Source organism: Orcinus orca, chromosome X, assembly GCF_937001465.1.
Source record: "Orcinus orca chromosome X, mOrcOrc1.1, whole genome shotgun sequence".
Classification (NCBI taxonomy): Eukaryota; Metazoa; Chordata; class Mammalia; order Artiodactyla; family Delphinidae; genus Orcinus; species Orcinus orca.
In genome coordinates, this window is record NC_064580.1 from 13011209 (window position 1) to 13025309 (window position 14101).

The window sequence follows — 14101 nt, forward strand, 5'->3', positions numbered from 1 at the left end:
GTAAAGATGATTAACAATTTTCATGCTTAAAACAATGGACATACGTTTTGAAGGCCTCCTGAAAGTACTGAGTTATTCCACTGGACAACTCTGACACCTACGAACAGAATCGCTTTCACTCATGCTGTCTCCTTCACACTGTCTAGACTCTTTCCACCCTTTGCCAGGCCAGTTTGCTCCTAGATTCAGACCTGCTTCTCCTGACGCTTCCAGACTGGGCTGAGCCCCCCATCTGTTCTGCCCTCCCCTAATCCCGCCGTGTTTACTAGCCCAGTGACTCAGCAGAGCATACTCGTGTTACCAGTGGATGTGTCTGTTCCTCCGATGGTGCACTTCCAGCTCTCTGATTTTTTTCCTCTTTTTCCCTTACATCTTCACACAGTCTTGCACATAGGTATCCCTCAGTACACATCTGCTGAGCTCAACTGACCTACAGTGGCATAAATACCTTCCTGGAAAATCCTCCCAGTTCCCCAATGGCCAGTGCGGGAGTCCTTCCAGCAACGGCTGGCTCTGACCACGTCCTCATCTCGTTTTACTAAGGGTATACACTCAACGGCCCGTGGCCTGCAACACATGGTGAAAAGGACTCCCTGCGGTCAGAACATCACAACATGCCCCTTCTTTACAAAGTCATCCCCATCCATGATTTAGAGCCCATTAGAGTGGAAAACTTTTAATGCTTATCTCTCTTGGAGTACCTATACCTGACCACAGGACAATTCTTACTGAAGCTTCAAGTAATCAGAATTCTACCTGACACCAAATTTACTCATCACATTTTAGTGTAAGTTTGGTCAAACTCTTCAAAAGCCACATGATCCCAAAGATTTGTGCTTCGGGCAAAATAAAGTATGGTGTTCGTAGCTCTCAATAGTGTAGCTCTTTATGTGCCAGTGCCAGTTTTTAAAATACCAATATCCACTTCATTTATATCCACAGGAGCTCAGTTTTTAATGCAACAGGCAAGAGCCTCTGAAGCTGTCCTGTGTTTTCTCACTGTGGTCAGAAAAAAAATCTGTTATGTGTTCCTGGGGAAAGGCTTCTTATATCCTAAAAGGACAAGCCTTGACAGTCACAGAAGTGATTATAATGATATGTAAAGTGTCCGCTCACCTTTACTGAAGGTGATACCTTGCTTTTTATAGCTTTCATTATGCTCTTAGTCTAAATCTGCTGCTAATTTGTAACCCTGATTAGTAATGGCCAACGATGTATGAATGACTCAGGATGTAACTTCTGATTTAAAAGTGCACTTATCCAATCTTCATTTACTGGCAGACGAGGGCTCGTCGACACCACTGGAATGTTCTTCCTAGGTGATTGGGTCGACAGGGACATCTTGAAGGCATAAGAACATCTGGCACCCTTCGTGCGCACCAGGAATGGTATTTCTGGGGTGAGCAGGCTGCCCTGGGCAAGAGCAGCCTTCTGTAGAGCTGATGTGAGCAGATCCTGACCACTGTTTATTTGAACATTCCTAACTGCAGATGAAGTGCAACTACGGCTGCCAACTCAGGACAAGGACAAGCTCTTTGGTGTCTTCCTACTTAGTGAACGACACTAACAGACCTAACTGTGCCTGGTCTCACACTCAATCAGAACCAAGATTTGCACTTGTCTGTGCAACGAGGCTGATCATTTGCTCGGGCTACCCAGCCTGTGATGGGGCGGGTCCTATAGAATGAACTGCTTTGTGAAATTCGAGATGAGACAGGGCTGCACACAGCACCCCACCTGACCTTACCCTCAAACTATGCTACTGAAAAGCCCTGGGAGAGAGAGGGATGCAGGAATTTATATACAACCAAGGTCAGCCTTAGGTAAAATCCAGGAGTAGGCAAACCTGGCCTTGGGTCTCCCTCCTCCCCAGTACTCTGCATCATCTCCTTTCACGCTGTCACAACCCCACCAGCATCTGGTTGCTTCTGCTTGCCTACGCAGCCCCCCATCATGATCCCCAAACGGCCACTGCACCCCTACTAGCCAAGCCTTTGTATAACCCATTACAACACATGACCCCTGTCCCCATCTCTTTTCTTTGTTTCCTTTCCTACCTCCATCCACACAAGGAAAATTACTTCTCCATCCTCCGGACCACCACGGAAGTTTTACACAACCGCTGTTTTAGCATTTCTTGTATCACATGATACTTCTAACGTTGGCCCGTTTCTCCCCGCCCCCGGCTAGACTGTGACCTTATCTGAGGACAGAGGCTGTATTTTATTCACATCGTATCTCTAGGGCTCTGCACACTGTACCCACAGCAAGTATCTAATGACTGAATGAAAAGAGCTTGTAGAGAAATGGGACGCGTGAATCAAATGATAATTGTCAGTCCAAAGATCTCATGGATGGTGAAGACAGGATGGCTTTGTGGATCTAGGGCAGCTGAGAAGGCTTCACTAAAGAGAGGGGACTGGGCTGGGCCTTGGTGATGACTAGCAAGGAGATGCAGATGGTGAATTCCTCGGCTCCACATTTCTACAGGACTTCGCACCTGACAATAACCTTTCCTCCAACTGCTCTGTTTCCCTCTTGCCCTGTGTCAGAGGAAGACCAGGAGGCTCTCTGCCTTGTGTGATATTTCCCTGCCTCTCGCCCCACACCCACCCATTAAAATACATTTATTTAAAATCTGAAAAGGGAAATTCAGCGTGAATTCGTTTGGGTGATTGTGAATTTCTCAGGAGGGACTTTTTAAAAGCATTCCTCATAGCATTTAATTAAACATGGACCATAAAAGAAAAATCAATGGAAATAAAACCCAGTGGAAAATGACATTGTTGTCACAAAGAAAGATAAAATTGCATCATTAAAAATCTTGAATTCCTAAAATGATCAAATTATATTAGGTTTCCAGAAACTGCCTCTTAGAGACAATGGCCATCCATTAAAAAAATATTTAGGGGCTTCCCTGGTGGCGCAGTGGTTGAGAGTCTGCCTACCGATGCAGGGGACACGGGTTCGTGCCCCGGTCCGGGAGGATTCCACATGCCGCGGAGCGGCTGGGCCCGTGAGCCATGGCCGCTGAGCCTGCGCGTCCGGAGCCTGTGCTCCGCAACGGGAGAGGCCACAACAGTGAGAGGCCCGCGTACCACAAAAAACCAAAAAACAAAAAAAAACAAACAAAAAAATTTAGTATTTAATATAACACTGAATACTCCAGTATTTTTTTAAGCTCTTTTATATTTGTACCTATTTTTCTTACACTGAAAAATCTTGATTCCTAAAAATGTTAACAAACTTACTCATTTGTTTTATTTCATAATATGTACAAAACTGTTTTAAAATTGTAGTGCCAACATTAACAATACAAACACAAGATGAAGTTTAAAATTTTATGTTTTTGCCTGTAGAATATATCCCACTCAAACTGTACAGTCAGAGAACTATGTTTAAAAGCCCTTAAAATAAATATTTTCTCTGTATGGTTATGATGCTGAGATCTTTACACAAATTTTTCGGTTCTTCATTTGTTTCCGTTCGGTTTTCATTTTAAGCTTTGGGTTTTTTTTTCCTTTTCTGGTTTTAAATACGTAAACATTTACATCTTTCAAAATTAAAAATAAGAAGACATAGTGAGAGAAGTCCCAGGTCCATCCTTATCCCCCTCCATCCCAAAGGGAATGTTTTTTAAAATATCCAGTTTTAAAATCTATCACAGAGCGCTCCGATTTATAAATAGAAACAATGAACAGAGAGGCCTTTGGAAGAGAGGAGTCCTTTCTGAGCAGGTGCTGTTTTCCCTCTGCTTGCTCTCGGGGCCAGCTGAAGCCTGTTACCCGAGCTCCCTTCGTCAGAAACCCACGGCTCCACTCGCAACCTCTGCCACTGGGAGACTAGCCATGATTCTTTTTCAAGCTAGACTCATGAACCTGCTGGAATACTTCAAAGGAAAAACAAGTGTCTGTGCTACCTGCTTTCAAGATTTATTGTTTTTTAAATGCTACCTTGAGAAGTTGTTCTTCTGGGCTTGGGAAGGAAAGAGAGGCCTCCTGTGGGAGGGGGTCAGCTTTCCCCACATCCCCAAGTGAACAGAAGCCAGCTCAGAAAGGCCAGGGAAATGGCGGGGGGAGCGGGGGAGCGGAGAACCTGGAGCCAACTGTAAAGTCGGCAAGGTCCAGTTCACATTGCCAGATCCAATTTAAAAAAATTCAGACTGCCCCTGAAAGAGCAAAATGGGTACAATGTAAAAATGTTCTAAGTTTACTGTCCAGTGTTACTGCCAAAAACCCACTGCCATTTGGACGTGCTGTAAGAGCATTTCCTCGAAAGCCACATAAACTACATATTTTTTTAATCAAATTAAGGTAGGGGGATACTGACAAAATTCTATATTGATGATAAAGTGTTTCAAATGACATTTGGCCCTTGGAGTTTCCCGGATAAAAACAAAAGCTGCGAAATGTGGTACAGGCAGCTGTTTCTCTAGTTCTGGTGTAAGAAAAGGCGTGTGTGGGTACCAACGACCTGCCACAGCCTGGAGACACCCCCAGTTCTCCGAATCGGAGGTGACAATCACAGGCTTGGCTACAAATCACATGCTAGCCCACAACCAACACAGGCTGATTAGTGGGCACGTTGGGTTTTGGTGCAAGGCACACGAGGTCTCCCAATGCCTGCTGGAGCTAAATCGGGGCCAAGAAGGGGGACGGCCCACAGGGACGCACTGAAAGCCAGTATGTTCGCTACTGCAGATCAAGCCACGCCCTGAAACCCACAGGAAAGACGCTACCAAAGACAAGGAGACACCTGTCTGTGGACCCCCAAAGGGAAGCACGAACCTCCAAACCTCTGCTCAGTGGTTGGTGTCACTGCTTGAATTTAAGAAACCTGCAAGGAACAATGTGGGTCTTGAAAAACAGCCTAGTATTCATATTTAAAGAAAAAAATCAATCTGGTTTTTATTTCCCTGCTTCCGAATCCCTTATAGTTTATTTCATTTGAAAACGGAAATTAGCTAATTCCATTGTTCTCTCAACTTTTTAGTTAGCTTGTATGAAGCTTACTGCAGTCATTCTTAATCCCTATATTGTCGATCTTATTACTTCACCCTACTTTCTTATTCCAGCATTCGTTTACATTTTAACGATTTCACTTATCCACCCAGCAAATATTTACTGATTGCCCTGTATGTATCAGCCACTGTTTCAGGTGCTGGGGGCACAGTGGTAAACAAGATCTGAGCAAATTACATGACACGCTTGGCAAACTCTTTTGGAAACTGAATTTTTAAAATTTTGGTTATCCAATACATGAATATACAGTCTGCTCATCAGAAGGAAGCTTCTTCTTGTTATGACTGTGGGACACATGAACACTGCACAAAGCTTCTGCAAAGAAGTAAAAGTAGGACTTCCCTGGTGGCGCAGTGGTTAAGAATCTGCCTGCCAATGCAGGGGACACGGGTTCGAGCCCTGGTCTGGGAAGATCCCACATGCCACGGAGCAACTAAGCCCGTGCACCACAACTACTGAGCCTGTGCTCCAGAGCCTGAGGCCACAACTACTGAGCCCACGTGCCACAACTACTGAGCCAATGTGCTACAACTACTGAAGACGGTGTGCCTAGAGCCCATGCTCCACAACAAGAGAAGCCACCGCAATGAGAAGCCCGTGGACCACAACGAAGAGTAGCCCCCGCTCACCAAAACCAGAGAAAGCCCGCGTGCAGCAACGAAGACCCAATGCAGCCAAAGATAAAATAAATAAAATAATTTTTAAAAAAAGTAAAAGTAGCAACCACTTATAGAGGGCTTACTCGACGCCAGGGATTGTTCTAAGTTCTTTACCCATATTAACCAAGTTAATCCTCCCAATGACCCTCTGGGTCATTATAATTATCTCCATTTTACAGATGAGAAAACTGAGGCCCAGCAAGCTTACATGACTTCTCTAAAGGCAGTCAGTGGTGGAGCTGGCCTTGAACTCAGCAGTCTGGCTCAAGGTAGCCTTTTTCTGACCCCGGTGGGGCTGAGGCCTCCTTAAGGTTTGCTTCTGACATAATGTAATTTAAAACAGCAGGAGGCAAGAAGAGGCGTTTGTTGGGAAAAGAATCATGTTGCAGAGAGAACTGGCAATAAATATTCCTGATCGGCTGCCTGATAAGGATGGAATGGGGTTTGGAGAATTTCATACTCTCATGAAATAAACATGTGATTTTTGACCTTCCAGAAGTGACAGAAACTATTCAAAGTATCCCATTTTTATCTTTTCCCCCTTTCAGCCTTCACTTTACACTGTGCTGTCCTGGCAGAATCTTGCTCACAGTTGGCTGTGGCTTCCCAAGGGCTAAAGAAATGCCCAGACACATATAACCTGGGGAACAGGGACACATCTAGCTTTGGGAATATCAAAGGTCAGTCGTGCTGCGTGCAAAAGCTTATAGCGTTCTGCACAAAAACCCCCTCACTACATAAAGGTTGAAGATTTGCCAAAAGCCACAGAATTGGACCTTAACATCTTCTATAGGTACCTAATCAAACTGTCCCTCCTGATAAGTGAACTCCCATGTCTTGAATCCCAGGAACATTACACATATTACAAACTGTGGTCCCCAGACCACAGCAACATCATCACCTGGGAGCCGGTTAGAAATGGAGACCCTCAGGCCTCACCCAGACCTGCTGAATCGGAGTCTGCATTTTAACAAGAGCCCCAAGTGATCCATGTGAATATTAAAATCGGAGAAGCGCTGGAATGGTCACTAATTCCATTTTCTAGCTATTTAAGGTGCTGGGAGGGGAGCTGTTGGTGACTCTCTATTGGTTATAAACACATCAATCTCTTGAAAGGTATATTCTCAGCCTCACCTCGTGATTTAACTTAAAACTACCTTCCTGATGCAATACAATCTTCAGTTCATTTTTATGGTAGATCTAGACTTTTAACAATCCAATCATTCCTGTGTGAGCAGACATTAAGGCTTCAGATGTGCAAAACTACGTTTCTTATGACACCCAGAAAGAAATGGTCAAGAGCCCCCGTGTGGACAATGACTCACACTGGTGTCTTTTCTTCAGAGCAGATTAATTGCCTTTCCCAAATCCCAGCAAGTCCCTTTAGCATAGACCACAAACATAAATCTCAGCCCAGCTCCTGCCCAAGTTAACACAAAGTAATCAAAATAATAATAACAGCTACCGTTCGTGTGGTGCTTACAACACGTCTGATGCTGTTTTGACAACTTAAAGTGTAAAAAAAAAAAATCACTTAATCCTCACAGCAACCTTATTTTACACATGAGGACAACGAAGGACAGAGAGGTTCAATGGTCTGCCCTAAGCCACACAGCTAGTTCATGGTGGTGATTCTAATCCAGGCCAGCTGTCTCCAGAGTCCACACTGGTAACCACAGCACCACATGGCCTCTCAGAGCCCAAATTAATGCTGCCCAGGCTTCCAAGAGTCCCTTATTCAAATGCTCTCATAATAAAGACTGATCGGGCTTCCCTGGTGGTGCAGTGGTTAAGAATCCGCCTGCCAGTGCAGGAGACACGGGTTTGAGTCCTGGTCCGGGAAGATCCCGCATGCCGCGGAGCAACTGGGCCTGCGCGCCACGACTACTGAGCCTGGGCTCTAGAGCCTGTGAACCACAACTTCTGAGCCCGCGTGCCACAACTACTGAAGCCCGCCCACCTAGAGCCCGAGCTCCGCAACAAGAGAAGCCACCGCAATGAGAAGCCTGCGCACCGCAACGAAGAGTAGCCCCCGCTCACCACAACTAGAAAAAAGCCTGCGTGCAGCAGCGAAGACCCAATGCAGCAAAAAGTAAATATAATTTATTAATTAATTAATTTTAAAAAATAAAGACTGATCAGTTATTTAGGAGAATGTAATTCACTTCAGAGGTTTCAGTTGACAAAAAGAGAGAGGCTGGCAGCTACTAAGACATTATTTCACTAAGTTAAAACATTATTAACCTCTGGTTTCTAATTCTTAGTTGGGATTGCAAGAGCACGTGGTCTGCTGCTTGGAAGTGCTTTAAAATGTCCTCCTGCCTGTAACTGGTACCAGCTCTGACATTAAAACTGCACTTTTCTATAAATGAGAAGCAGTTCTAAATGTTAAGGATTCATGATATTGCTGGTTTTGATTATGCATTAAATCAGTGGTCTAATTTCTCTTTTTAGCTGCAGATAACTCTTTTTGTAAGTGAAATCTTAAAGACAATACCAATACATGTGACTGGGTAAAGCCTTGGGCTTTGGTTGAAGTGGAGAGAAGGAAATCTCTTGACCTTTACCATCTGCCTCAGTATCCCAAGAAGACCCGTCCCTAGAGTCCTGAAAACACAGAATGAAAAACGCCAAGGGCAACACAGTGAGCCGCCTCTCCTCTGCACCAATTCAGCTCTCCTTAGACCCTCCCTGCCTGACTCTACACAAGGTGAGGTCCTCTGCCTTATACCTGAAAGACCTCACAGGACCTGTATTCTCCCCTGTGAAGCTGAAGAGAAGGAAACTAGACGCACAGTTGAAAAGCGCACTGCCCAATGCTTGGCAAAACACGAATGGGTCACAGAAACAATGAAGGGTGACGTTTCCAACTGCAAAGTAACGTGGAGGCCTGCCAGGGCGTAGATAGCAGTCAGCTATATATGCTTATTAGGGAGTGAATTTTGATATTTTTTTTCTTCAATCACTTCTGTTTGCACTGGAAGCAAAGCAAAATAACACATACTCCTAGGCGCAGTACAGGAAAAGAACTGCGGGTTACGGTGCAGGAAATACAAAAACCAGTGAAGTCCTAACCAGTAATCATGACCAACCTCTTAACCATGAATGCATCCCACTGCCTGGCCATCATCCCTGTGGGTGCATATAAACAAAATTTAAATTTACATAAATTAGTATTTAAAATAGTTTTAAGTGCTCTTTGCACGAAGAGAATGGCAAAGTGGTTCCCAATATATTGATACCACTCAACAACAGGTAACAGACAACAGGTAGCACGTGTGGAACTGGAGGTGGGGGGGGCCCTCCCAGATCCCCCCTTCCCATCCCTTTTGATCATTTCCGCCTAAGAGACCACATTACCGAGCTGACCACCAGAAGCCTGGGCTCCAGGCAAGCAGTTCTGGTGTGCAATTAACACAGTACTGGCCATACCCTTTTCCTACCAAAATCTCTTCACAAAGTTTAGCCAAAATTGATCTCATTTGATTAAAAGGTGGGACCTGGAACCGAAATATTATAAAGTCTCAGTTAAGAAGAATGTACAGGGCGTGGCGTGTATGGATTAAATACATGTTCAAGTTAATTTTTTTAAAAACCTCTCTATGATGTCGTAGTGTGCTGTCCTTACTAAGTTGAGCATAAATAATTAAATCAATCTTCGGGGAGTGGAGTCAGTTCTGGTTTTTGTTTCTTAAACGAGGCACTCTAAAACTGCACGATAAACAAAAGGAAACAGGCTCAATCTGCACACATATTAAGATGAATCTTGAAAACTGCTTTTTTACCAAATTCTTTACATGGGCTTGCTTTCCTGTATTTTCCTAACTCTAAAGGTTTGCACGTGGCAAAATAAATTCTGGGTTCCCTTAGGTTGCATTTATTCTGACACCTTTGAAGCAAGTCCATCCCCTGGGACTTGAACCGTGACAAACCCGGTGAGAGTTGTCGACCCAGAGCGGGCCAGCCTCGTGTCGCCGCATACCTCAGCTTTCACAAACACACCACAGCGCGGCTTACCTTGACTCCCAGGGCTTCTCCAGAAATGACAGCAACGGTCACGGCCTCCTTACTGGGTTTAGGGATTTCGCTGCTTTTCAGTTCCTGGTACCGAGGCTCCACCATCTTCTGTGGGCTCCTTAAGTTAACCCACAGCTGTAGGCCGTGGACTGGCTCCTCCGAGCAAGGCATCTCGGCGTGCACGATGCCCCGGCCCACGGTCATCCACTGCAAACACCAGACCGACAAGAAGGAAGTGCGACCCGGCCTCTAATGAGTCCACAGGTGGGATGATTACCACCTGGTAACTAAGTCAGGCACCTTACAAGTCTGCTTTCCGAGGAATAACAAAACGACAGAGACGACTGCTGCGGCCCTTTCCAGTTTTCCAAACATGTCCCGTGCTTCCGCGTGTGCGATCAAATCATCAGCTCTGGAATTCACACAAATGGAAGAACCCCCTCTTTGACATCCCTGAGTCTTAGATTGCGCCCCTAGATGGGGAGTTGCGGGCAGAGAGTAAACTGAGAAGTGCTCTCCGGAGACGCATCTTAACAAGTGAAGAAAGCAGGACTGGGCAGGGGGAGAAGCCAATCACCAATGCAGTTATTGTACAACGGAGGCCTTAGCCGAGCCAACAGGGAGCTCTGGAGTCAGATGAAACTTCAGAATTGTCCCAAATTGAGGCTTTCCTATCCCCACATCAGCAAACCCTTGACTGTGGGCCACCCTGCAGTAGCGAGCACAACCTTGGGAGAGGCGGTTCCCGGGACAGAGGGCAGCGCCCAGAGTGGGATGCAGCTGAGAGCCATCAACAGCCGGTATTCGCAGCAGCTGGAGGACACGAGGTGGGCCTACTGGTACCCATGGAGGCCCACGGGACCCACCACACCATAGGCAGCTGACTTCAACACGGGGAACGGAGCCCTCACCACTTGGAGGAAGTTACTGCCTCCGCTCTTCTGCAGACTTTTCAAGCGTTCATTTATTTCTTTACTAAGAGCACATGAGGGGCCAGCCCCAGATGCCAACCTCGGGATCTGAGGATAAAGGGATAGAACACAATAGGTAGGTTTCTTGCCCGTCTCAGCTTGGGTTCTCCCACAGAAGATGCTGAGACAAGGGCTCGAGTGCAGGGAGTATATCTGGCAAGTGGTACAGAAAGCACAAGTAGGGAAGAGCAGGAAGGTGAGCCAGGCAAGGGAGAAAGCCACAAAGGGGGGTTAACGAGCAGGTTACACCTGTGGGCACCTGGGGCTCAATCCCACTGGGAACCATGCCGAGGCACGTTAGAATTGATGCGTGGAGGGCGGAAGAATCCACTTCCGGGGTCACAAGCAGTCGAAGCTACGCTTTACACTCTGCTCCGGGGACAGGTTACTGTTGACTTTTGGGCACGACTCTTTGCCCTTTTGCTTTTCTGTCTCTCAATCTCCTGTTCACTGAAACACCACGATTCAAATATTTGCAGATGTCATCCCCCAAAATATGTAAATGATCCCAGAAACTACCTGTACAGAGTCCACACTTACAAGAACTGGCAAAGATGAACCAAGCACTTCCTGGGGATTTTAATGGTAACACGTCTCAGACAGGACTAGGATGGTGGCCGGGTTTGGGTCATGCTCTTTAAGTCACAACACCTACCCCTGCAGATGGACTGGAAGATAAATAGAAAATTGTCTCAAAGGCAGCAGAGAGATCTAGAAAGATGAGGCCAGAAACTGGCGCAGTGAATGTGGCAGCAACTGGGACATCATGAGTGACCGTGACCTGAACAGCTTCAGGAAAGGTTTGGGGGGGCAGTGCTGAGAGGCCAACCCTGATTTCAGTGACTGGAGGATGGGACGGAAGAGAAGGAAGCCGAGACAGCGACTTGTGAGTACTTTTTTCAGAAACATCAGGAAAAGCCCTACGTGGGAGCTAAAAACTGATTGTGAGGGCCCAGGGAAGCATGAGAGAGGAATACAAGGGACCTGTGCAGGTTTTCAGGCAGAGTGCAAGAAGCCATAGAAAAGGACAAGTCCAAGGTGTAACAGACAGAGCAGGGGACGCGGGAAGCTACCAGAAGTGGGTGGGACGGAGCAGCCTCACCCAAAGACTATGAAACCATCAGCCATTCCTCATCTCAGCCATACCTGCAGGTCTCCTGGGTTCAACTGACCAGTGTGTCCACAGAAGTCTTCATGGGCCATGCTGCCCCCTTCCAGGAGGTAAGATACCTTTGGGGAAAAAAAAAAGAAAAAAAAACAGAAGAAAAAGTAGGTGTTGGAGGGCTGTGAAGAGTTGTTCACTTTTTCCACTGAAAATGTGTTGACCAAAGTGTCAGGAGCAACTAAGATGGTTGAGCGAGCTGAGGGGATGAACCTCAGTGACAGGGCCACGCTAGCCTGAGCAACATCTTTGAGAGAATTTCAAGTGGGAGCCCCTTCCTCCGGGCAGATGCAGCCCTGAGCAAGCAGAGCTCCCAGCTGGGTGAGAGGGACCGCCACTCATACCCTCAGCCCGCCGGGACGAGGCCCTGCCACGGTGGGTCCCAGAGCCCAGGGTGAAAGAGAGGCAGCTCCTGTTGAAACAGCAGGAGCCTTGTTACCAAGGCCACGTTCACCCAGGTGTGTGGGACGACAGATCTCAGGCCTCCACACCTTCCTTCACAGGCTGATAGGAGAAATCCAAAGGACGTATGTCTTTCCAGCACCAGGCACACACACTCCTGAGGTGCTCAATAAATGCTGGCGAGATGTATCAGATGAATTCATAGAAATTAAAGTCAACTTTTCCAGAGGCAAGACCGTACTAAATCTAAAAGCATTGTCCATCCGTGTTGACATTCTGTGTTGTCCGTCACAGTAGCCACTAGCCACAAGTGGCTACGTTTAAAATAATTAAACAAAATAAAAAATTCAGCTGCACTAGTCACATTTCGCAGGTTCAACGGCCCCATGTGCCTAGTGGCCACCGCAGTGGACAGCGCAGATTGTAACGCATTTCCATCTTTAAAGAAAGTTCTATTTGACGACACTGATCTTGGTAAATAAATCTGCGTAGCAGCAGCCATCTATGGGAGGCATTCTGTGCAGGGGGCAAAACCCTCCTGGGAGCGTCTGCAATCACAGTACCTCTTGGCAGAACGAAATTTCACCGATTCTAAACAGCACTAGAAAATCGAGCCCTTCTTATTTCATGATTTCACTAAACGGAAAAGTCAAGCAGCTCTACAATTCTCATTTTAAAAACGACTGTGATTATCCTAACTAACAAAAACGAAAAAGACACCCAACTACTTAGCGTTTTAAACTACCCCAGGGACATGGTAACATTTGAAATGTAAGACTTAACACCGAAAGCTTAAGACGCCGTTCGTACGTTGGTGCTGGGGTCCTCTCTGTACCCCTCTATTTAGATTCGACTTTCCATTTTGCTCATTTTGTACACACTTATGAAATTCATCTGTAATGCCAACAAGAAATACCAATCAGCCACAACAGCTCTGAAAGGTGTCTGCAAAACCATGTTTACTGGCGAACCACGCGTGGCTCCCCGCCTCAGGCTTACGGGTGACAACTCCGATCGTTTGCATCATTGGATGAAGTTTTCACATTCTAGCTATCCAAATGCTTTCTTTAAAGCTTAATGTGTTTATCCGTTTTAACCTTGGAAACTGTACTTCAAAACTCTCTTTAACCATTATTAAACGAGCAAACCAGAAAATGCAGTCTGCAATTAAAATCCCAACATCTCTTGTAATTATGTAAGCCAGATCTAATTTTTGCTCAAAGACTCATTCCACCAAATATAGCAATTTAAGTCACTACTTAAAAAGAGTAAATAATACTTTTTAAGGAACAAATCACAAATCTCTAAAACCACAAAAAAGAAAGAGTAGAAATATTATATTTCAACAGGAAAGAAAAACAAAAAAAAATACACCCAAGAGGTAATAAGAGAAGAGAAAATATCTATGAAGGTTTCAGCATATATATCAGATACTACTGTTTTACACAAATAAGATTATTTCCTCTTCCATACAAGAACGCATTATATATGTCTAGGCCAGATTGTTTTTGCAGTCTGTTTTTGCTGTATCCTAAGGCATAAAAAGTAGATCTAACTTTTTTTAATATGAAAATTCAAAAAGTTGTTTCATAACCTATAAGTGGCAATGGGTTTCTGATCATTTTCCTATACATTTGTGTATTTAGGAACTAGCCAAAAGATTATCAATTCATAGATGTAAAACTTACAACAGAATACTTTTTAAATAATAAAGATTTATGAATTCATTGAACAAATAGTCATTGAGGTCTTCCAATGGAAACGACACAGAAAATATCAATAATTGTTTTCATGAAGCTCATATTCTCATGCAGAAGAGAGTAACTGGGAATAAAATACGGAGTAAGGGTCCTGCTGGGTAAGTACACG

The 14101-nt window shown here is 45.3% G+C and overlaps 1 protein-coding gene across 1 annotated transcript in view; it reads right to left on the bottom strand.

Annotated features, from left to right (window-relative positions):
* Positions 1–14101, bottom strand: part of PIR (pirin) — a 99502-nt gene that overhangs the window by 49528 nt on the left and 35873 nt on the right. The window contains 2 exon segments of the mRNA XM_033427931.2: positions 9698–9904; positions 11815–11898. Coding sequence (XP_033283822.2) covers positions 9698–9904; positions 11815–11898 — 291 coding nt within the window.